General features: G+C 36.8%; 1 protein-coding gene across 4 annotated transcripts in view; it reads left to right on the plus strand.

Moving 5' to 3' along the window:
- LOC149265256 (Saccharopine dehydrogenase) overlaps positions 1–26,334 on the plus strand; it is a 314,496-nt gene that overhangs the window by 114,881 nt on the left and 173,281 nt on the right. For all 4 annotated transcript variants that reach the window (XM_089429228.1, XM_089429225.1, XM_089429230.1 and 1 more), the window contains exons 5-7: positions 23,720–23,789; positions 24,381–24,478; positions 24,643–24,727. In XM_089429228.1, the coding sequence (XP_089285354.1) occupies positions 23,720–23,789; positions 24,381–24,478; positions 24,643–24,727 (253 nt within the window). The remainder of the gene's footprint in view (positions 1–23,719; positions 23,790–24,380; positions 24,479–24,642; positions 24,728–26,334) is intronic.

Consider the following 26,334-nt stretch of genomic DNA (forward strand, 5'->3'; position numbering starts at 1 on the left):
CCTCTTACAACCCTTCGATCTGGAGATTGATTCTCTGCCAACTCACTTAGAGAATTAACTCTCCCTTGAAATCTTACTTGCCTGGCCCAAGGACTGCACAACCTTCTGGGGACTTCGAGTAGCTGCTTACGCAGTGCTACGCTGCTCCCTTTTCTTCTGCACTAGATCTCTCCTGCCTCTTGTCTATGCTCTGATACCATGTGAAAATCTGGAAATTCCAAATCCTATTGCAACAACTGATAATATTTCTTCTATTTGTTAATTTACTGAAACAAATTATTTGCAGTTGTCTACGAAAAATATCAAAATACATACACTGCAGTCTTCACAAATTAATTATTGCGGAAAATAAATGTAAGGAAAATACTAGCACAACAATAACACATTAACACAGTTATTTTTGGACAATTGTCCCCGAAAAAACCCAATGTGGGAAAGCCGATGCCGCAGATGAGGGTTTCTTTTATTATTCTTTAGCAAAATCTAATGTACAATCTATGGATAGCATAATAGAAGAAGAATCTCTGAGAGAAATTTTACAAACAAATTTCTCCACTCCACAATGAATTTCTGACACCTGAGAGTACCTGCTGCCCTCACGCTAGCCACGCTATGTCACCCTCTGCGCAGCGCTGTCCTTGCGTCATTGCCTCTGTGCTGGTGATTTGCATCCCTCCTGTTGTAGCATTTTTTGTTTTTGATAAGATAGAATATTTGAAAAAATGTTAAGTTAGGATATGAACATAACAATATTGAATAAAATGTTTTAATCTTGATGATGATGTCCATATCAAAGAAGATGTTAGGTTAGATGTCCTAAAAAATCAAGAAAAAAGAAAATGTTAGGTTAGAAAGAAAAGAAAACAAATAAACTCTGAAAGTGAGCAAGTCCAAATGCCACTACTATTTTTCTGCAAAATAATGGTTGTGTGCAGCTTGTCATAAATGCCACAACCCATGACAGTCAAATAGTTTAATCTTGACTGCTTCATGCTTTAAATTTGATGTTATAATTAGAGAATAAAGATCTGGCCAAATTGTTTAATCTTGGCAGGTCAGTAGTTAGGTAGAGAATAATAAGGTGCTCATCAATTTAATCTGAGCCCTTAGAGGTTATAAGGTTAGAATTAGATAGTTTGATTTTTTTTGAAATAAAAAGAAAGGAAAAGGGTTTGCTAGCTTAAATGCACCCATTAAGTGAAGAAAAAATGATAGGATAAGCAAAGGGTAAGTAGAAGAAAGGTTGCAGAAGTATGATAATTCATTGGACAAAATGTACATTTATCATGTTTTACGATATGTTTCTATGTCCATGAGGCAATTATACAAAGCAAATGAAGGTCTACAAGATCAATTAATTAACTTCCCTCATCCCCATTCATCCCTATATTTACTAATTTCACTTTCCCACCTTCATACAGTTCATATTCATTCATTTTTCATAAAAACTCCTTTTCCTAAGGTTAAAATTTTTTTTGCCTAGGAAAAGTGAAAACCCCATGTTAAATCCCCTTTTACCCCAAAAACCCACAAAAAGAAGTTTAGCCTAAGTATTGATGTATATACATGAAAGCAGTGTTGCGGGGGAGCGCCCCCCCCCCCCCCCCTCGAACCCGCTCCCGAATCGCGCTCCGGGCGGGAGCGGCTCGGGAGCGCGCTCCCAAAATCGCTCCCGGACGGAAGCGATTTTCGAGAGCGTGCTCCCGTAAAAAAATTTGCGCTCCCTGGTCTGATAGGGAGCGATTCAGGGAGCGATCGCTCCCGCGCTCCCGGAGCGTTTTTTAATGCCCGGGAGCGATCGCTCCCTGATCGCTCCCGGGCATTAAAAAACGCTCCGGGAGCGATTTTAGCCGGGCCGGGAGCGGTTCAGGGGAAAAACAATCCGCCGGACCCGAAATTTCCAAAAAATTTAGATTTTTTTTTTATTTTATAAGCCCAATGGGCCAAAAAAATTTCATTTCAACTTCATTGAGCAAGAGATTGAGAGCAAAGGAGCAAGGAGCAAGAGCTGAGGAGCAAGGAGCCATAGCTGAGGAGCGAGGAGCAAGCCTGCAGAAGTAAGTAACTCAATCATTTAGTTAGTTTAGCTGGTTAGGTAGTTAATTTGGTTAGTTTAATTTAGCTGTTTGAGTTTAAAGATCATGTATTTAAATTAAATTAATAAATTAAATGAATTAATCCCAATAAACTAAATTAATTTGCCGATTCAAGACTCAAACCCTACAAACATCAAACACCATGGACCTGGGGATATTTATTGGCATTTTCCTCTTCCTGATCCCTTTTATGGTTATTATGGTGGTGGAGGGTAGGAAACGGAGGGGGCCTGAAACTGAAGAGGTGGATGAAGAAGCTGGAGGAAGTCAAATGGGTGAAAACCCCAGTGAGGAGGAGGTGGAGGAGGGTGAACATGACCCTCAAAAAACTAAACAAGACCAAACTCCATTGTGGAAATATGTTCACAGGGCTGAAACAGGGAGAGGGGGTGGAACCACTAAATTTCATTGCCCCCATTGCAACACTGATTACACAGGCTCATACACCCGTGCTAGAAGACACCTCTGCGGGAAAAGGCCATGGGATGGAGAGAAACAAATAGGAATCAAAACTTGTGCAGCGGTGTCAACAACAGATAGAACCAAATACATAAAAGAAGAGGGGGACGCCCAATACAGAACAAAAAGATCAAGGGGTTTCTTTGAACCAAGCTCACAATCACAAAGAACTCCTTCAGCATCCTCCCAAGGCAGTGGATATGGACATGGATGCACAGGGTCATCATCTTTAAGGCGTAGAACCATATCAGATTTCCTTGATGAGGGGTGTAGGAATGATGTGGATTCAAAAGTTTACAGGTTCCTCTATGCATGTGGGATACCATTCAATGTTCTACGCTCACCTTATTGGCACGAAATGGTTTCTGCCATAAATGATGCCCCTAAAGGATACAAGAGCCCTGGGTATGACAAGGCAACAACTGTTGGCCTTGATCATGAAAAAGCAAAAATATCACATTCTTTGAATAAAATGACAAGTTCTTGGACTGACAATGGGGTGTCCATTGTATCTGATGGATGGACAAATGTAAAAGGCAAGCCATTGATAAGTGTTCTTGCTGTGTCCCGAAGTGGTCCCATCTTTCTAGCTGCACATGATTACTCAGACAAGTTCAAGACCGCTATCAACATTGCAGAAGCATTGCTTGAAACAATTGATCGTATTGGCCCATACAATGTCATCCAAGTCATCACTGATAATGCTCCTAATTGTAAGGTAGCGGGAGCAATTATTGAGGATAAATACTCGAACATATTTTGGTCTGGATGTTTGGTTCACACATTGAACCTTCTGTTGCATGATATTGTCAAAAACAAAAATGAACAATACCAATGGATTGGTGATTTGTACAAGAAAGGAAAAAAATGATAAAATTTATTACAAATCATAGCAATACCCATGGCCTTTTCCGCAGTCACTCGAGATTGGAGTTGCTGAAGATTGCGAGGACTAGATTTGGTAGCTATTACCTCACCTTCAGGCGCCTTTTGAAGATAAGAGAGGCATTAGCTAGCATGGTATCAAGTCCACATTGGCAGGTGTTAAAGGAAAGGGCTACAAATGTAGCTGACATGGCAGGTTTTGAAACGGTGGAGGAGGCCGCTCTTGATGGGCAGTTTTGGACAACTGTGAGACAGGTATTGGATTTCACCAAGCCAATTTATAACATGATTCGGTTTGCAGATACAGACAAACCAGTGATTGGCGAGGTGTATGAGCAAATGGATACCATGTTGGGGGAAATAAAAGACATTGTTCATAATAAAGATCCCAACTTGTACAAACTGATTCATGATTGTGTGTGTGAACGGTGGAATAGGCTTAACCTTCCACTACATTGCTTGGCGTATATCCTTACGCCAAAATACTACTCAGAATCTTGGTTGGGCAAACCTGCAGCAGGGGGTGGTGTTAGGACCAAACCCCATTTAGATCAAGAGGTAACTAGAGGATATCTGGAAGCACTAGAAAAGTTGGTGCCTGACAGGGAGGAATGTGCAGCTGTGCGCCTTGAAATAGGCAGATACTTCAGTGGCAGTGGTTTGTATGGTAACTTCCATGCAATGGACGACAAAGATAAATTTGATTCTCTCACATGGTGGGAAACATATGGCGGCCACGGACTTTTGCCAAAATTGGCAAAAAAAGTTCTTTCACAGGTTGTAAATTCTTCTTCTGCAGAGAGGTGTTGGAGCACCTACAGTTATATACATAATGTGAAGAGAAACAGACTCAACGAAAACCGAGCAGAAAGCTTGGTTTATGTGCACTACAACTTGAGGTTGTTGAGCCATTACTGTGATCGGGCTAATGAAGATCCCACATATAAAATTTGGGACAATCACCCTGAGGACGACAATTTGGAGGATGGCATTGTACATATTGAAGAACTAGAAGAGGAGCTTGTACGGGATGAAAATGAAGCAGCTGCAGCAGCCATGCCACCTCCACCTCCACCATCCAGTAGCAGTTCTCGGGGCCCGAGTCTTGTTCCATTGCTGTCGCCACCTCCATCGACACCCTCGCGTGGAGGCTCTAGTTCTGGTCGTCGGTCTGTGCGGGAGACTCCTAGAAGACCACCACGACCTGCTTATACTCCTGGAGACTCTCGTGGCAAGGGCCACTTGTAGATTTACAGTTTACTTGTCTTTTTTAGTTTCTATTAGACTTTAGTTTTCATAACTGTTGAGTTTTGAGTCCTTGACTCTTGACTCTTGACTCTTTCATATCATTATGACATTATGATATTTTTTGTAAACATTATATCACTGTGACAATGAAAATTTGAAGTTTGAAGTTGGGCCTTGGCAATTATAACTCATTGGTAATGATTGTGAATTATGAATATGATGCTTTGTGAAAGACTAAAGTTGTTTCATTTCATCTCATTATTCATGTTTCATTTTATAAATTTTTAACATTTCATATCATGTTAACAGTTAGAAGTTAGGACTTAGAAATATCTTCGATATTACTTCTTGTAATGGTTAAACTTGGCTTACAAGTACAACTTGTTACTTTGGTGATCAATGATGATAAATGTTATTGAATTTTCAATTCTGAAAGCTTGAAGTTGAAACTTTAATATTGAATTTGATGAATCATGATTTATAAGACTTGTGGACATGGTTGATGACGATTATAATTTCTAGATGATTGATGTGATATGGTTCAATGATCAATTTATGTTTTTTTATGTTTTTTATGTCTATTTCATCATTCTACATGTTTTTGTTGACATATATGTATCAAAAATTAAAAAATATAAAAAATATATATATTTTAAAAAATCGCTCCCTGATTCGCTCCCAAACCGGGAGCTTCTGAAAATGGTCGCTCCCGCTCCCGCTTCCGCTCCCGCTCCCGCTCCCAAGTAACATTGCATGAAAGCAAATAACTCATGAAAAGCATTATACATAGTGTATTTCCCCTTTACGCTCATGTTTCATATTAACGTTAACTTATAGTATTAAACTGCTAAAAGTTCCCTTTCCCGTATATATTAACTCTCTTTATTAAAATATCCCGAAACCATTAGTTTTATTATAAAACTATGTATTCCATAACATATCGCATATCGGCGGATCGCAAACCTTTCAACATGCATGCACTCTCCTTTGCTTTGCGATATGCGATGCGCGATGGAAACTCGGACCCAACACAAATATATTTCATATTTTATTGCCATTTCGCATCTGCCCTTCATCGCAAGTCTTCGCTGAAACATATACCCTTCACCATTGTGATCTCTGATATGCGATGGGAATGCAGACCCGATGCAGTATTATCCACGATTAATTTCCATGTCGTGTCCGACCCTTATCGCATTCCTTTGCGATGGGCCTTTCCTTCGCTAAACTGCGATTGCGATATGCGATGGGAACCCGGACCCGATGTCATTTATCCACCCGAGTTCATACTATTTCAAGTCCACCATACCGTGTTTTGCGAAGGCTTTCTTTGTTAAAATGGTTTTTATGATTTAAACAAAGAATCGACCTAAACCTCTATTTAACCATAATAAAGCCATACCGCCAAAATTAATCGTTGGGGCCCTCTACGTTGCTCTTTCACTCCACCAACGTCCGATCCAATGCACTCAAATCCAACAGCGCTTAGCAATTTCGGGTTGGCTCTCTGTCCGAGCATTACCCACCCGAAAAGCGGTATTCCACTGACCTCCCCTTGCTACGTGTCAGGATTAGATTGTATCAGGTGACCTCTCCCAAAACCGCCTGCGCCTCATAAGTGGTGCGATGAAAACCAAAACCACCTCCCGCATAATGACAAAATGACCACTGTTCACTTTGTGCCATATTTAAAAAAGAACGCTGTTTTTCTATTTAAACGCAAAAATCAGCATTTTGGCTTTCTTTTGCCCGTTTACACAGTAAAGCCTCCATAAGCCTTTGCGGCCACTAAAACCATTGTTTTGCCTTCCGATATGCTCTGGACTCCTTCCAATATCCTTTCAAGCTCAATAAAGCCATTGATGTCCTTTTCTGTCACCTAGGTTTTCTTAACAATTTCTGTGTTTTGCAGGGAAAAACTCATGTTCCAGGCTTACAAAGAAAAAGCCTGCATACAATTTGAAGACAAATACGAAGACCTTACTGTTGAAAAACACAGTAAAAACCTGAAATGCACAGTGAAGGTAAAAAGGAACACAGTAAAGGTTACTCAGTAGGGTCAAAGGATATTCCCAGAGTTTAAAGAGTATCAGATGAAAGATCAAATGAAGGAATCAACTAGCGTAAAGAATACAAACAATCAAACAGCTTAAAGGGCAAAATATCAAACAACAAAGCCAACACAACCTGAATAAAAGGGACAACAAGAAGCAGTGCAATAGCTGCTCTTATATTTTTGTATGAAGATCTTTCCTTTCCTAGAATAAATCTTAATCAATTTTAGGATATTTTCTTAGTTTCATTATTGTATAAATAACTCTCTTCTCAAGTTGTTATGGGTTCAATGTTCAAGGCTCAGGGTTCATTACTTGTTAAGTCGTGACTGTTCATTCTACTTTGAACCTGGTTGCACCTTTGAAGGAAACTTTTCTAGACACATGATGTACTCAGTCTTTCTAGAACCTTAGTACAAAGCAGAGGATTTTGAATTTGGTTTTACATAGTTTGTGTTATCCTGTAAGTTTTTCCAGCTGTCAATCATTATGTTTTTCTTCATATGCTTATGACTTATAGAGATATCTAGGTAGGAATAATTGTGTCTCATTTTATTCGTATAAGCTCCTGAAGTGATCATCTATTAAGAGAATGGATTAATGAACTGTCTGTTTAGCTAATCCCCTCTAATCAATAAATCATCAGTATCTTTTGTAAGCTTAAGTATATTGCCTTGAATCTTTGGAACGTAGTTTAGAAGGTTTTCATACTTATGATTGTTCTGTTTTATAGTCTGGAAACTGTGATAATCATATTATTTTCTGTCTTCTTCTCACTGCTATTTGATCTATATCATTGTGTAAAGCTTTATAGTAGCTCTTTGCTGAGATATTAATATTATCCAAAGGATCAAGTATTTCAATTCTACATCTGTTTTCATTCATTGGTCTCCCAAAACTAAAACCAAAAACCCCAAAACAATTATTTTAGATGCTCTGGCATTGGTAGCTGACCTACTACTATCTCAGAGGTACAACATCAGACTAGCGCCGTTGTCGGGGATTCGAATTTCTTTTAAGTTTCCCTTGGGACAACGATATTCATTCATTCTTTTCCTTTAAGGTGATTAAAGGGTTTAGAAAGGTTAAAATCATTCACCTAGGTGACTCCACACTCCCAAGCTGGCACCTTTTAAACATACCAAATCTCGTTCAGAAGCTGACATAGTTAGTCCTCTGTCAGATCCTGAAAGGCTTATGAGAAAAGCTAGTTCTAAAATGGGACACCAACCATCTTCTTCTTCCTCTTCAGTCCTACAGTATGAAGAATTAGAATCATTTGACCCCTATAGTAATATCCCATCTGATCTTGATTACTCCCATTTATCACCTAGGGTTGCTGAACTTCTAGATAAAGGAGTTGATTTTAAGTCAGCCTACCTTATTCATTCATTAGAATCTCATCCAATACCCACACTACCACCAGGATCACCTAAAACTAAATCTGATTTGGGTGTTAATCTACCAAAATATATCCCCTACCACCTATCATTTTCCTTCCATTTTTTATCGACCTGAAGCTTCTTCTTCTGAACAACCTGAGGAGACCTTCTCTATATATTCCAATCCTCTCTTTGAAACAAAAGAAGGTATTCCTTTACAGGTCCCAAAGTTAGTTCTTAAGACTCCTTTGAAGTCTTTCAGGAGATCTCCTCCTCCTTTACCTCCAACTAGTTCATCAACCCCTGAATCACCATCTTCTTCCTCTACTTCTTCTTCATCCTCTACATCCACACAAACACCACATACTCCACCTGGACAACCTCATACACCTCAAGCACCTCATACACCTCAAGCACCTCATACACCACCTGCTTTCATGGCTTTCCGACCTATTGTACAGGCTAGATATGCTGCCTTAGTCTTACCTAATAACCTTGATGCATTCCCAGCTGGATACTTAAAATACCTTCCCAAGTACAATGGAGAAACTGGTCCCTCAACTGAGGACCATCTTCAAGCTTTCCTAGACTTCGCAGACAACATGAATATTGAACAAGAAAACGTTTATGTGAGATTGTTTGTATAGTCACTTGAAGGAAATGTGAGGATTTGGTTTAGGCAGTGACCAACAACATCCATTAGAAATTGGGAAGAGCTTACAACCATATTTAAAAATCAATGGGGTGTGAAAAAAGATCCTGTTTACTTCCTCACAGAATTTGAAGAGTTTAAAAGGAACTTCGGTGAACCAGTATCAGATTTTATCAAAAGATTCAATAAACCCTATCACAAAATGCTTGCTAATTGTAAGCCCCCTGTAGCAACAGCGAAGTCTAGATTTTTTAAAGCTTTTGATGATGACTTTGCTGTTATGCTATGAGAGAACTTCAAGAACTCTTGAAGATATGCAAACAAATGCTATAGAAGTAGAAGCAAATAGGGCAGCCTCAACTTCTTTAAAACTTAAGGAAGAAAAGGCCCGAAGTAAACTCAAATCTATTCAAGAAGCCTCTAGTTCCTCTAAGACTAAATCAGAAGACTCAAAAATAGATGAAATAACATCTCTTCTTAGAAACCTATCAAATAGGATTTCAAAGATTGAGATCCAACCTAGGACAATACAACAAACAGTTACTAGAGCCTGTTGACCACTACGTGTCAACTACCCATAGCAGTACACCCCCTTTTCTTCGCAAAAAGGGATCGTGCTTGATCGACATGTCCGTGCCATTCGACAGTCATCGTCGACTTGATCATATTATGTTGTAAACCCAGTCTGCATGTGTGAATTGTAAATAATCTTAGCAGATATGAGTCGTGTATGTAAATTGCCTAGGTGGACCTAATTTCCTAGTGATAATCTACGTTTCGGAAGGTTTTTTGTCTCACCGATCTATGATCGGCAGAGTTTTCCTTCAGCCTAACCCCAAAGCCAGAATGGATTTTGTCATTAGAATCTTAGGAGAATCCTAGTGTGTTAATCTGCTAGATTATAGTTGTGTCGCAGAACTGGGTGGTTTATGAGGGCCTATGTCAAATGGGTTCTCCCCCTTGAGATGTAAAGTTGTAAAAGTCATAATGTAAAGTGTCTTGAGGGTTAGAAAATGTTCTAATTCTCTCATAAAGTCCTAAGTCCTAGGTCCTAGGTCATTTTTTCCAAAGGCTAAGTTCGAGGATCCATTTAAAAAAAAAAAAAAAAAAAAACAATAATAATAATAAATAAAATAACATTTATAAAATAAATTAAAAAATAAATAAAAATTAAAAAAATAAAAATAAAATAATAAAATAGAATAAAAACTTATAAAATAATAATATTTTGAGTAAATAAATGCAGAATTTCAATTTTTTAATGCATTAAAAATTCGACGGATGAGATTAAAAGATCTCTTGATCCTCTTCGACGGTCGAGATCATTTTGACATGGATCACTCGAACTAGCCGTTGGAATTTTTTCCTTTAAATAGGGTCCTAGGGGTCATTTGAGATCAGAGTTGATCTGAGAGTCTGGTGCTAAAGAAAGCTCTCTTGTAGTCATTTTTGTGCAATAAAGAAAGACTTTGGGGTTAAAAATCTTGCTGGTGTTACTCTTCTGAAATGCTGTAAGATTGTTTTATTTTTTCTGCATAATTTTATTTTCAGCCATTGATGATAGCTTAATGAAGATTGATCTAAGCATAGGTATCTTGTCTGATCTTTGGGGTTTGAATGATAGTTTAGATTCTGAAATATAGTGGCAGGTATCTCCATTTGATCGGGGTTTCACTATTGTTTTCTCCCTCTATGTTAATGGTTGATTTTAAGCTGTGCAGGAAATCCTTTTTTCAGATTACCGGGCGTTAGGGGAAGTTCTCGGCTGAACCAGCCAACTCCCGGATTGTGTTTTCTGAAAGAGCCCAGCCAGTTCTTGATCCCGGGCTAATCATTCGAATTTTTTTTTATGAATGCATGCAGGGTTTTCTTTAGTATCTCACATTAAGTTTAAAATTCTGAAAATATTACTATGGATTATTGACAAATCTGGCTGCTTAGAGCCTTAGATCTGTAAATACTGTAAATTTTGTAGCTGGTTTTTAGGGTTTTATTTTCAATCATTGCATATATTTTCTGGGTTTTCGTTTTCCCATTGCAGGATTGCAGGCACAGGCTATGAGAATTTTTCAGGGTTTCATCAGATAATCTCAAGCAGTCTGCCATCCGGGGTTTCATTTTTTGCAGGGACATTCTCCAAAAAGATTTTCAATTTTTCTGAAGAAATTCGAGCTCCTGTACGTTTCCTGCTCATCCACGTAGCCCCCATCTCTTATTCCGCTGCCATATGAGCTCCTCTCTGCAAAATTTAGATGCCAGCGACCTTCGCATTCTCCTGCAAAGCAAAAATCAAAACGCAGCACCATACTTCTAGCCAGCAAAACAAAAGGGAAAAACGTGGCCCCTTGTTGCCGTCGATTTGTTCTCCAAATCCTGCGTATTTACCTCCAGCCTGCGGCAAGAAATTATCGTGGTTTTACATGGTTGTTGGAAGCTGCAAAACGTTTTATATTTGGGTGGTATTACTGCGTTGAAAAGTTGAACTGTGCTCACCCATCCGCCCGGAATTTTCAGACCCGCGCTGCTGCATCCTTATTCACAATGGCCGCCGTCCAGTTGATGGAAGTTGTGAACCTATGAACGTTATCCGTCTGCCATTGAAGGAAACTGCTCACGCAACGCACAAATTGATCAAACAATATGGGCCAGGTATTTACAGGTATCTGCGTTCAGGTATTAACGTGCATAGACAGGTATTTACAGGTATCTGCGTTCAAGGTTCTGCGTCTCTAGGGAGAAGTTGTCTTTTTTTTTTTGGGTGCAGCGTGATTTCCGATTTTAGTTTTGGGTTTTGGTTTCATATAAAAAGAAAATATAAAAAAAATTTAAAAGGTAGCGTTAGTTTTGTTTTCGATTTCTTTTTTATTTCATGAACAAGAGTTAACGTAGGTTTTTTTTTTATTGTTTGATCTGTCTTAGGTTTATAAAAATTAAAATCATAAAATAAAAAGTTCGATTTTCATTTCTTTTTATTATTTGTGTTAGATTTAAAATTTTTCATGCATTAGATTAATTTTGTTTTAGTTTTAAATTTATTTAAATATAAAAAATAAAAAATATCGTTAGATTTTAGTTTTTGTTTAAATAGTTTTAGATTAAATATCATTTCTTTGTTTTATTTTGAGCTTAAAAAAAAAAAAAAAAATTATAAAAATTTTAGAACTTTAAAAAATCATAAAAAATATAAAATTAGAAAAGACAAAAAAGATTTTCTTTTCTTGTGGTTTAGATTTTAATTTTTAGGTTCCTTTTTTTTAAATTTAAAGTTTCACTTAGTCTTTAATTTAAGAAAAAAAAAAAAAAAACAGAGAAATTTTTTTTGCCAATTTTAGTCTTGGCTCGGGAATTTCTTAGGTTTCATCTTTTATGCTGAGGTTAAAATTTTGACCTGGGAATTAGTGTTTAATATGATTCAATGTTCATTTGAGGATTAACTGCATGAATGTAATCTCTGGTTAATATTTTACGTGATTGTTCAAAGCACTTTATCTTTCGAAATTTCAATTGCTGGAGTATCATTTAAGCATTTTCTCGCATTTGATAAAAATTAATTTTTGTTTGAGTTATTTGATGATAAATGGTTGCTCTACATGGTTTATATTTCTGCAGCATCTGATAATTAATCGTTTAAACATTAAATCCACAAGGCACTAGTCTATTAATTCAATAAAATCTATTTAGTGCTGGTTTCCTTTCGTGTCTCCCAAACCAACTGATTCACAGTTGGTCATCCATTTTCCTATAGGGTCTACCCCCCTTAGTCGTGGGAGACAGGCTTAAACGGAGAGATCGGGGATCAGAGTGACAGTCCCAGGTCTGAGCGTTGTCGTGACAATCTATGCGACAACAGAGCCCAAAACCAAAATCAAGGTCAGTATAAAAGAAATCCACCACTACAAATTTTTCAGAGACCTAACAATGATCAACAGGTTCCTACTCCTCTATTGATAGATGACCAACAACCTGATGATAATGCTATGACAATTACTGAAGATATTAATAGTATGGATTCTTCTTCTTCCAATCAAACAGTCATCATTCATCTCTCACAACAAAATCAGGTTCAAGAAGATCAGGAAGCTTCACAGGTCCCTAAATATCACGCTTTCTCTGAATTTTTAATTGTAGAGTTAAGCAAGAGGTATGATCTTAGGCCTAGGGCTGGTCTGGGAGACCTCCAAAGGAAACTCCAATAATTGAACCACGTACCAAAACTGCTGAAGCTCAAACAACTCTTATTCAGCCCTTAGATCAGTCAATTGATACTACCCAAACTGGTAAAAACATTTTGACTACATTTAATGTTGAAAAAGAATTAGAGAGCGTTAAGATCCCAATTCCACTGTCAGAATTTTCTAAAAACCTTGGTTACAAAAGCCAAGTCACAAAATGGTTACAAAATACCTCGGTTGATGCTGAAGGTGATGTCATAAGTCTACAAGATGAAAAACTAGCAGTAGTTTTTGGCCCTAGTTCAGACATGATAGATGAGATAATGCCTCCTTTCTATGTAACTCTTAAAACAAATGATTCCATGTTGTATAATTGTATGCTTGATTCAGGAACATCACACAACCTTATGCCAAAATCTATCATGGACCATTTGAAACTTGACATAACTAGATCCTACCATGACCTGTACACCTTTGATTCTAAAAGGGTGCCCTGTTTGGGATTGATCAAGGATGTAGTGGTTACCCTTGCCCAAATTCCAGTGAAAAGTATAGTACTTGATATTGTTGTCACATATATCCCTCCCAAGTTTGGAATGCTCCTTTCTAGGTCTTGCTGTGCCAAATTAGGGGGAACTCTACAGATGGATATGTCATATGCTACTATTCCTGTTTATGGAGGAGAGCAATTAAGATTATATAGAGAGGTAAGATTTGTACATACTGTTTGTAAGACTGACCAGCCAAGGAACCATCCAATTTATGCAATAGATCAAGACTTTGGTTGTTTTTAACTCACTTCAAAACAACATAAAATCCAAGTCAAAATTGAAGAGGTAGTTGAAAGTCCTGAACCAAACCAAACTGATATTTGGAAACTGTTCTTTGATGGCTCTTGCACGAAAGATGGGGCAGGAGCTGGAGTAGTTTTAATTTCACCTGAAAAAGAAAATATAACCCAATCATGTAAATTAGACTTCGAAGTTACAAATAATGTGGTTGAATATGAAGCTTTCCTTTTAGGATGGCAATAACCAAAAGCTTAAAAGTTCAAAACTTAAGTGTTTTTACTGATTCAGAACTTATTGTTAAGCAAGTAAGAAGTGTTTGCCAGACCAAGCACCCTAGACTTAGGTCCTACCGAAATGAAGTATGGGATTTAGTTGAAAACTTCTTTGATGCTTTTAATTTGACTCATATTCCTAGAGATCAAAATATTCATGCAGATGCCTTAGCTGTCTCTACTAGATCTTCTAAAATTCCTGATCATACTGATGTACTCTATCAGATACAAGTCAAATATAGCCTATCTATCCCAGATAATCTGAAAAAGTGGCAAATATTCGAAGATGATGAACATTTGAAATCATTTCTGCAGGTAATAGATGATTTTTCATTTCTACAAATTGATGAAGATAGAACTGAAATAAGTGAAAATATAGATGGAAATGATACTTTAGATTTTAAAACCCAAATTGCTAATCATGACATTATTCAATTATCTAATAATTTTATTCCAAAAAGACTCTTTCCTTTAGAAAAATTGTTTGATCAAAATGATGTCCTCCGAAACCCTTAGTCCATTTCTTCAGAAGATGACATAGAAGTGATTAACATTGGAACTGATGAAGATATAAAAAACATCAAAATATGTGCATCTCTAGACCCTGAGATCAAAGCTCAATATCTTAAGTTACTGCAAAATTATAAGGATGTTTTTGCTTGGAGTTATGCTGATCGAAAGACCTATGATACTTCATTAATACAACATAAGATTCTTTTGAAGCCAGAAGCAAAACCTTATCAACATAAACTTAGAAGCATAAATCCAACCCTTCTACCAACTGTAGAAAGGGAGATTAAGAAAATGCTAGATGCTCAGATCATCCTCCCTCTCAGATATTCTAATTGGGTTGCAAATCTAGTTCCCGTTAGAAAAAAAATGGAGAAATAAGACTCTGTGTGGATTTTAGAAATTTGAACAAGGCTAAGTTGCAGGAAACGGGGGGGGAGGGGCCGTTTCAGGCAGGAAACGGAAACGAAACTGGGAAATGCGTACGGTACAACCTGGAAACGCGTTTCCGGCCGTACTGCCACGTTTCCCGAAACGGAAACGTGGCAGTGCGACCGGAAACGCGTTTCCAGGCCGTACAAGCCACGTTTCCCAGTTTTAATGTGTTGTTTTTTAATTTTTTTTTTTGATTTGTTTTTAATTTTTTTTTAGGTTTCCGGTAAATTCTAGAAGCCTATTCTAAAGTTATAAAAGAGCAGTTTGTCTCATTCTCTCATCACACTATTCAGCAAGTCGTTTCTCTTGGAGATTGGCAGTTGTTTCAGCTAGGGTGTTTTGAGCAGTGAGCAAAGTAGATTTCAGCAGCAGGAGAAAGAGATTTCAGCAGCAAGAGAAAGAGATTTCAGCAGGAGATTTCAGTAGCAGCAGATTTGGCTCAGCTACAGCCATATTTCTCTTCTCTTTTCTGGCATTTCGGGGTAGTTTCAGCCACAGAAAATTAATTTGGGTAAGCCACATTCATTTTTTTAGTTTCTTCTTACTATTTCTTCAATTTTTCTAGGGTTTAGGCAGCCAAAAATATGAAAAACGTTTTTTATTTATAGATTTGTTTTTTAAATTTATTTTTGCAGCAGATTTGGCTCAGCTACAGCCATATTTCTCTTCTTTTCTGGCATTTTAGGGTAGTTTCAGCCACAGAAAATTAATTTGGGTAAGCCACATTCATTTCTTAGTTTTTTCTTACTATTTCTTCAATTTTTCTAGGGTTTATACAACCAAAAATATGAAAAACGTTTTTATTATTTAACTTTTTTATTTACAGATTTGTTTTTTTAATTTATTTTTGCAGCAATGGCTTCCAGCAAAATCGTTGTTGATAGGTGGAACAATTTCAATACTCCATTGCACACTTTAGCACATGCTTTGAACCCCAAATTTTATGATGAGGAGCTTATTGCTCAAAGCAATGGGAAGAGGAAGGCACCCCATAAGGATAGGGAGGTGGCTAATGGGGTGAAAAAGGCCCTTATGAGAATGTTTCCTTCTCATCTACATAGGGATGTAAAGGAGGAATTTGCCAGTTTTGCTGCAGGAATAGATGATTATGCAGATATATCAGCTTTGGAGGAGAGAAGCACCATGAATCCAGTTAGGTGGTGGATTTGTCATGGAGCAAATGGTGTACATTTGCAAAACCTTGCCATTCGTATTCTTTCACAAGTGGCAAGCTCTTCATCAGCAGAAAGGAATTGGAGCACTTATGGTTTTATTCATTCTGTGAAGCGCAATAGGCTGGGCTCACAAAAAGCAGAGGATCTTGTTTATGTGCACTCCAACCTTCGCCTTGCATCTCGTAGGGGTCCAGAATACAACAGTGGTCCTTCTAAAGAATGGGATGTGGATGCAGAAAATCCTGATTTGGATCTCTCTCTTGCTGCCCTGAATATTGAGGCCGAATTTGGAAGTGGAATTGGTGCATCATCTTCTTCAGCACTACCATCCACTGTTGAGCATTGTGCTGCTTCTATTTTTGATGAGGATTGTTATGATGAGGATTAGTCTTTTGTGACTTGTCTCTATAGTTCTTGCAGCCTTATAGTCTTTATTGTACTTGTAGCCTCATATACTAATATAAATAAAGGCTGGATTTTGGATTTTCCTATATTTTTATTTTCATTATGTGATCATTCATGACTCATGAGTAAATGTGATGTAAATTTAATCTTAATGTTTAAATGTAATAAATTATAATCATATAATGTAAATGTATCATTAATGCTTTATGATTGCACATATATATAATAATAATTTTTAAATATTTTTAATATATATATATATATATATATATATATTATATTCGCGTTTCCCCGTTTCCAAAATTTGGAGAGGTCGCGTTTCGTTTCGCTTCCCGTTTCGGAAACTCGTTTCCGTTTCCTCGTTTCGTGCAACTTAGGAACAAGGCATCATTCAAAGATAATCATCCTTTGCCCAAAATGGATCAGTGACTTCAAATGGTTTCAGGAGCACAAGACTTTCTATGCTTGATGGTTTTTCAGGTTACAATCAGGTGAATGTTGATACAACAGACAGAGAAAAGACAACCTTCACTACACCATGGGGTACATTCATGTACACTAGGATGCCATTTGGCTTAACCAATGCTGGAGCAACATTTTAGAGAGCTATGGACATAGATTTTATGGGTTAGGTAAATAAATTTGAGGTTATTTATCTTGATGACATAACTGTTTTTTCTAAATCTGATCAGAAACATCTAAAACACTTGATGAAGGTTTTTGACAGGTTTAGAAAATTTGGAATATCATTGAACCCTAAGAAGCCCTTGTTTGCTGTCAAAGAGGGAAAACTATTGGGCCATATAATTTCAAAGGAGGGAGTAATAATTGACCCCAAACGAGTATCTGCCATTGAAACATTGACCTTACCTAGAAACAAGAAGGAAATTCAAGCTTTTCTAGGCAAGATTAATTTTCTAAGGAGATTTATTCCAAATTATGCAGAGATTGTAAAAGATATAATTGACATGCTCCAAAAGGACCATGAAGTCAAATGGACTGCCTCTTCTAGGTATGCATTTGAACAAATAAAAAAGGCTATCTTTGAAGCTCCCACCTTAGCCAGCCCTGATTATACTAAGCCATTTAGTATTTTTTCTTTTTCCTCTGAAATAACCCTTGCAGCTGTTCTATTACAGAAAAATGAAGATTCCCATGACCAACCCATAACCTTTTTCAGCAAGGTTATGAGAGATGCTGAGCTTAAGTATGACATCATTGAGAAGCAAGCCTATGCCCTCATTCAAGCCCTGAAATCATTTAGAATGTATGTCTTACATTCACCTATTACTGCTTATGTCCCAAATAGTGTTGTGAAAATTGTCCTAACCCAACCAGACACTGATGGGAAAAGAGGTAGATGGATCACTCAAATTCTGGAGTTTGATCTAACTATCAAGACTACCAAGCTAGTAAAAGGTCAAGGATTAGCCAAGCTTCTAGCTGAATCCAACTGCAAAGTACTTGGAATCAATTATGTTTTAGAAATACAAGGGAAGAATACACAAGAACCTTCTGTCCTTGCTAAAGGGGAGAATCCACAAGAACCTTCCCTTCATCCTAAAGGGGAGAATCCACAAGAACCTCTACCTTCATAGTAGATCAATCCTACACACATTGATGAAAATTTCTTGTTGTCAAATTGGTATCAAGATATTGTAAATTTCTTGATCCATTTTGAGTGTCCAACATCGTTCTCCAAAACCTAGTGTAAAACCCTTAAGTTAAAATCAATCAAGTACTGCATTATAAATGCAAATTTATACTGGAAAGATCCACTGAATATTTTGTTATTATGTTTAACAGAATCAAAAACTGAAGGAATCATTGATTAGTTTCATACAGGATTTTGTGGGGGACATTATGCTTGGAGAGCAACAACATACAAGATTCTGAGGGGAGGATTTTATTGGCCCACATTGTTCTTACATGTAGGGGCAAAGGTCAGAGGTTGTGTTCCTTGTCAAATGTTTGCTGGTAAACAAAAATTAGTAGCTCTTCCACTCGTTCCATCAATAGTTTCAGTACCTTTTTCTCAATGGGGATTATATTTTGTTGGAGAGATTCACCCCACTTCAAGTAATTAGCATAGATGGATCCTCATTGCAACGGACTACTTTACTAAATGGGTGGAAGCAATTCCAGTCAGAAATGCTACTGATTCAGTAGTAATTAAGTGTATTGAGGAGAATATCTTATCTAGATTTGGTTGCCCAACTCAAATTGTCACTGAAAATGCAACAACTTTTTCTAGTGTTAAAATGATTGACTTTTGCCAGAAATATCAAATTCTGTTACATCATTCAACTCTATACTACCCTCAAGGTAATGGCCTTCCTTGCAGAGTCATCAAACAAAAGTCTTGGTAAAGGTAATAAAAAAGACTCTAGCTGATCATAAGAAGAGCTGAGATTCACATTTGATTTATGCAGTATGGGCAAACAGAATTACTCCAAAGATATCAACTGGGAAATCTCCATTTCAATTAGCCTATGGGAAAGATGCAATCTTCCCTACCAATTTGGCCTTCCCTGTTTTAAAATTCCTGCAGGATTCAACAGATGAACTTGATGATTTTTCAAGAAGAATAAATCAGATTATTGAACTTAATGAAAACATAGATGAAGTTCAACACAAATTGAAGAAATATCAGAATAAGATGAAGGCCCTGTTTGACAGAAGAGCCAGGGAAAGGGACTTTAAGGAAGGTGATCTAGTTTTAAGAGAAATGAAAGCATGGCAAATTTGACAATCTATGGTTTGGACCTTTAGCAATTGCTGAAGTGAAGGGTAACAACACTTTTGTGCTGTAGAATCTTGAGGGGCTATATTCCACTTATCCTGTAAATGGAAGGTTTCTCAAACATTACATTCAGTATTAAGAAGTTGAAATTGTTTTCATTGTAAATACTCTGGTTTTCTTTTACTTTTCAAGATGCCAGTGTGATTTTTCTTACAACAAGGACTCCATAGCCCAAAGAGAAGGCACATGGATCTGCAGGTTCTCTGCATTCTACAAGAGAAAGCAGTCCCCAGATGGAGCCAATGCTGTATAATTTTTTGGTTTTGATAAGATAGAATATTTGAAAAAATGTTAAGTTAGGATATGGACATAACAATATTGAATAAAATGTTTTAATCTTGATGATGATGTCCATATCAAACAAAGTGTTAGGTTAGATGTCCTAAAAAATCAAGACAAAAAGAAAATGTTAGGATAGAAAGAAAAGAAAACAAATAAACTTTGAAAGTGAGCAAGTCCAAATGCCACTACTATTTTTTTGCAAAATAATGGTTGTGTGCAGCTTGTCATAAATGCCACAACCCATGACAGTCAAATAGTTTAATCTTGACTGCTTCATGCTTTAAATTTGATGTTATAATTAGAGAATAAAGATCTGGCCAAACTGTTTAATCTTGGCAGATCAGTAGTTAGGTAGAGAATAATAAGGTGCTCATCAATTTAATCTGAGCCCTTAGAGGTTATAAGGTTAGAATTAGATAGTTTGTTTTTTTTTGAAATAAAAAGAAAGGCAAAGGGTTTGCTAGCTTAAATGCACCCATTAAGTGAAGGAAAAAGGATAGGATAAGCAAAGGGTAAGTAGAAGAAAGGTTGCAGAAGTATGATAATTCATTGGACAAAATGTACATTTATCATGTTTTACCATATGTTTCTATGTCCATGAGACAATTATACAAAGCAAATGAAGGTCTACAAGATCAATTAATTAACTTCCCTCATCTCCATTCATCCCTACATTTACTAATTTCACCTTCCCACCTTCATACAGTTCATATTCATTCATTTTCCATAAAAACCCCTTTTCCTAAGGTTAAAATCCTTTTTGCCTAGGAAAAGTCAAAACCCCATGTTAAATCCCCTTTTACCCCAAAAACCTACAAAAAGATGTTTAACCTAAGTATATATATATATATATGAAAGCAAATAACTCATGAAAAACATTATACTTAGTGTATTTCCCCATTCCGCTCATGTTTCATATTAACGCTAACTTATAGTATTAAACCCCTAAAAGTTCCCTTTCCCGTATATATTAACTCTCTTTATTAAAATATTTCGATTAGTTTTATTATAAAACTATGTATTCCATAACATATCGCATATCGGCGGATTGCAAACCTTTCAACATGCATGCACTCTCCTCCGCTTTGCGATATGCGATGCGCGATGGAAACCTAGACCCAATGCAAATATATTTCATATTTTATTGCCATTTCGCATCTGCCCTTCATCGCAAGTCTCGGCTGAAACATATACCCTCCGTCGTTGCGATCTCTGATATGCGATGGGAACCTAGACTGGATGCAGTGTTATCCATGATTTATTTCCATATCGCGTCCAACCCTTATTGCATTCCTTTGCGATGGGCCTTTCCTTCGCTAAACTGCGATTGCAATATGCGATGGGAACTCGGACCCGACGTCATTTATCCATCCGAGTTCATACTATTTTAAGTCCGCCATACTGTGTTTTGCGAAGGCTTTCTTTGTTAAAATGGTTTTTATGATTTAAACAAAGAATCGACCTAAACCTCTATTTATCCATAATAAAGCCATACCACCATAATTAATCGTTGGGGCCCTCCGTGCTTCTCTTTCACTCCCCAACGTCCGATCCAATACATTCAAATCCAACGACCCTCAGCAATTTCGGGTTGGCTCTCTGTCCGAGCATTACCCACCCAAAAAGCAGTGTTCCACTGACCTCCCCTTGCTATGTGTCAGGATTAGATTTTATCGGGTGACCCCTCCCAAAATTGCCCGTGCCTCATAAGCGGTGCGGTGAAAACCAAAACCACCTCCCGCATAATGACAAAATGACCACTGTTCACTTTGCGCCATATTTCAAAAAGAAAGTTGTTTTTCCGTTTAAACGCAAAAATCACCATTTGGCTTTGTTTCGCCCGTTTACATAGTAAAGCCTCCATAAGCCTCTGCGGCCAATAAAACCATTGTTTTGCCTTCCGATATGCTCCAGACTCCTTCCAATATCCTTTCGAGCTCAATAAAGCCATTGATGTCTTTCTTTGGCACGTAGGTTTTCTTAACAATTTCTGTGTTTTGCAGGTAAAAACTCCTGTTCCAAGCTTATAAAGAAAAAGCCTGCATACAGTTTGAAGACAAATACGAAGACCTTACTGTTAAAAAACACAGTAAAAACCTGAAATGCACAGTAAAGGTAGAAAGGAACATAGTAAAGGTTACTCAGCAAGGTCAAAGGATATTCACAGAGTTTAAAGAGTATCAGATGAAAGATCAAATGAAGGAATCAACGAGCGTAAAGGATACAAACAATCAAGCAGCTTAAAGGGCAAAATATCAAACAACAAAGCCTGCACAATCTGAATAAAAGGGACAACAAGAAGTAGTTCAATAGCTGCCCCTATCTTCTTGTATGAAGATCTTTCCTTTCCTAGAATAAATCTTAATCAATTTTAGGATATTTTCTTAGTTTCATTATTGTATAAATAACTCTCTTCTCGAGTTGTTATGGGTTCAATGTTCAAGGCTCAGGGTTCATTGCTTGTTAAGTCGTGACTGTTCATTCTACTTTGAACTTGGTTGCACCTTTGAAGGAAGCTTTTCTAGACACATGATGTACTCAGTCTTTCTAGAACCTTAATACAAAACAGAGGATTCTGAATTTGGTTTTACATAGTTTGTGTTATCTTGTATGTTTTTCCAGTTGTCAATCATTATGTTTTTCTTCATATGCTTACGACTTATAGAGATATCTAGGTAGGAATAATTGTGTCCCAATTTATTCGTATAAGCTCCTGAAGTGATCATCTATTAAGAGATTGGATTAATGAATTGTCTGTTTAGCTAATCCCCTCTAATCAATAAATCATCACTATCTTTTGTAAGCTTAAGTATATTGCCTTGAATCTTTGGAACGTAGTTTAGAAGGTTTTCATACTTATGATTGTTCTGTTTTACAGTCTGGAAACTGTGATAATCATATTATTTTCTGTCTTCTTCTCACCACTATTTGATCTATATCACTGTGTAAAGCTTTATAGCAACCCTTTGCTGAGATATTAATATTATCGAAAGGATCAAGTATTTCAATTCTACATCTGTCTTTATTCATTGGTCTCCCAAAACTAAAACCAAAAACCCCAAAGCAATTATTTTAGATGCTCTGGCATTGGTAGCTGACCTACTACTATCTCAGAGGTGCAACACCTCACTGCGCTATCTCTTCTTGCCGTTTCCTGCACTCCCAAATATTGTTGATACCCTCTCTCTCACCTACAACTCACGCTTTGATTCGATTTCCTCTTGCCGAACTTCAGCCAGTGAGAGAATCGATCTACTTGGGCAATTGAGTATCTGCCTGGTGTCTCTTCCAAATGCCCATCGAAGTTCTTCTTATAATCGTCTTGTTGAATAATCAATGACCCAGATTAAATTCTAATCAATGGCTCAATTCATATTGACTCGATTTCCATATTTTTTTTGAAGATTCACACCCAGTTTTATTAATACCCTTTAATTATTTTAATTTCCTAAGTTTAGACTTAGGCATATATTACAAATAATTAATTATTTTAATAAACCTGTCTTTAGGTGGAATTTCTCATGTATTATAGAATACATGTGTCCTAGCCTCCCTACAAATTTTGAGGCTTGGAGCACATCCGATGCTACCAGAAATCAACAATTTATGGGTATTGGAGAATGCATGTGTCTTAGCCTCTCTGCAAAATCTCGAGGCTAGAGCATATCCAATGTTACAGAAATCAACAGAGTGTGAGTACATCAGTGAGCCATGAATCCTTGAAGAGGGATGAATTGAAGTTTGTATGGTCTATTCTGTGCTTGGATGAAGGCCGAGTAAGCTCAAGTATGAGGACGAGTTGAAGTCTGAAATGGAAAATTCATTGAGATAAAGAGGATTGGTTCAATGGGTTTACGTTTTACTTTGTCACAGAAACAACTTTTCAATAAGGAATGCCATAGCTTTCAATATATTTCTTTCAAGCAAATTTCATTATTTATACTACATGCTTTTGATAACTCAATCCAAGCATTGAATCAATATAACTTAAAAAGGAAAAAAATAGTTGATATTTTTGATTTGTGGTATACTTTCTTTATGTTTATGATATGATTACAATTGATGTTTCTTGATCTGATATCATTATAATTTCAACAGTGATGGCAGCAGAACTAGTGCGTCTGGCAAGAACAAGTAAAGAAACTCCGTCTGAGCCAGAACGCTTACGGTAAACTTCTTGCAATCTCGATTCTCTACTGAACCCCCAAAGCCAAAGTGAAAGACCATGCATGTATACATTGGATAAACATGAAACGAATCAATCATGTGAGTGTCTAATGTAACTCTTTTATTGTTGCATGTTTGGGTCTAGGATGGTATAAGTTTGTTATATAGGTGGTTGTTATTGTGGTTATCATTTTTTAGACAAATAAACTGGTATGTGGAAGAATGAAAGTAAGAGGAAAGGAATTATACCAGAATTCCATTGCAATTGTTATAGTAGTGAAAGAACAAGCAAACAAAAAGGACGGAATATAAAGCAAATAACACGATGAAAGTGAATCTCATTCTATATAAGATTCGATAATCATATTAGTATTGAACAAATGACCAGGTAAAAGGTCAATGGGGCTAGACAGTACAATCGGTCATCAATAAACTATGACAGTACAATCATTGTTGGCAATAAAAATAACAAACTGAAGTAAATGGGCTGGGAAAATAATAAGTTTCATTTTACTTGAGCTCTTTTAAAATAAGAGAAAACCAAAATAAACAGGAAACTGTTCTTGGTTCTTCTGCTGATTTTTCATTGCAGGTTCTCTTATTTTACAGCAGGTTCTGGTGGTGCAGGCCCAACCATCCTAGCAACAAGTTTTCTGCTGCTTGGGGAGGAAGTTATTGCATATCGTAAAGGTGATTTCTTATAATAGTTTCCTGAGATTTTGCTAGGATAACTATCTTGCTTTCAAGAAAGTCATTATTTTATTGCAATAAAATCATAGTTTCTATGTAATAAGGGATTTTTTTTCTTTTCAAAATGGATATTTTGTGAGTTATTACTTCACTTCACTTTGCAGGAGAAGAAATCCGAGCAAAGCCATACAGTGGTGTTCTTGATATAGATTTTGGAAAAGGAGTTGGCAAGAGATCTGTTTATCTATTGTAAGTATGCCCACATGTCTTGATAGCGCTCTTATGCCAGTTTGACATGAAACGATATTGATATGCAAAGGAAAATTTACCAATATCTAATTCGGTTTATGTCTATGATGTTGGAGTTTCATGTTTTGCTGCAATGTTTATGTTACATTGTTAATGAATGCCTTATTAACTTTCAAATCATAGCAGCGGCATTATTCATGTTGAATCACCAAGGAAAATGGAACCTATTAATTTCTTAGATCTAACATTCTTTACTGATCATTCTGATATGGTTCATAATGGTTCATTATAATCTTCTGGTAAGGCAAAAGTTGAAACTAATGTCTTCAAGACAAGTGTTAAAGTCTCTTACCAATTAAATCAGCAATAATTTAAGTTTCTGTATGCATTGGAAGATACTACACTTAATAACAGCCTACAGATGTGGAAGTTTTGAACTGGCAAAGTTAGCGAGTAAGATGTTTGTATAGCATGCACATAAGAGTATGTGGAAACCTATGTTGCATGGGGACCCCTCCCCCCCAAAAGAACCCATGTACCTTGCGTCCCTGCGTTCCAGGGACTTTTGGACCCTTAGGAAATGTCTCCAAACTGCTGAGGACTTCATCGGGGACTTGCTGGCCATCCTAAAGACGTTCCGGACAGATTTCAGGGCTGTTTCTGGCAGATTTCAAGAATTTTCTGGGCAGATTTTAGAATGTTTTGGGCAGATTTCAGGGATAATCCAAGTGTATAGCTTTGATGTTGACAATCATGGATATTGATGATTGAACAAAATGATCATTTTTCCCATCCATTATTTTTGTAATGCATTGAATCTAAATCTTTTGTACACGTTGCAGCTCAAAACATTGGTTTTGTATGATGGGGTTTAATTTGGATTTCTAGTGATTTAGATATTGTATTTTCAATGGTAAAATTATAAGAAACAACCTTGTCAAGAAAACAAAATATGCAACATTTTAAAAGGCCAATCCTAGTGATTATTGCTCTTGTTCTTTCTCATTTTTTAGATCACCTCAGCTTTTACATATTTTATGTGAGTTTCGAGGAGTCACTTAAGTTCAGTGCTTCCACCATCCCAACCTCAAGCATTGTGAAAACAATTTGATAGTGGTGACTTGGATTTGGTACCAAATGTTTAAATAAATTCCTATTCAATCCCTTTCTTACTCTGAAATATGAATTTAGTATCTTTAAAAACCCAAAGTATTTTATAGTAGTTTTCAACACAGTTGTAAAAGTTTGCAAAAAGTGTTAAAATTGGCAACTAGGGCAAAACTTCATGTGAGTCATCTTATTCATGGCTGATAATATGTTCATTGGATTCCTCTCGTCGAGAGGGGTAGGATTGATATAAAGATCATCCGATTCCGATAAGTATTCATGGAGATATGAATTTATTTTGATTATGGAATTATTATCAAGCTGACCTACAATTCCTGTAGGCTCAAAAGCCCAACAATCGCATCTATTCAAACACCAACATTGTGTATAAATATAGGAGGACTTTTTATCATTTGGACTCAATCATCTCATCACATCTCTCTCTCTCTTTACTACGCAAAAAAGAGTCTCTTCTCTATTGCGCAGAAAAGGGTCTCTCT

The sequence above is a fragment of the Pinus tabuliformis genome, chromosome 6 (assembly GCF_031772625.1).
Source record: "Pinus tabuliformis cultivar Carrire ecotype Pingquan chromosome 6, CPIR1, whole genome shotgun sequence".
Classification (NCBI taxonomy): domain Eukaryota; kingdom Viridiplantae; phylum Streptophyta; class Pinopsida; order Pinales; family Pinaceae; genus Pinus; species Pinus tabuliformis.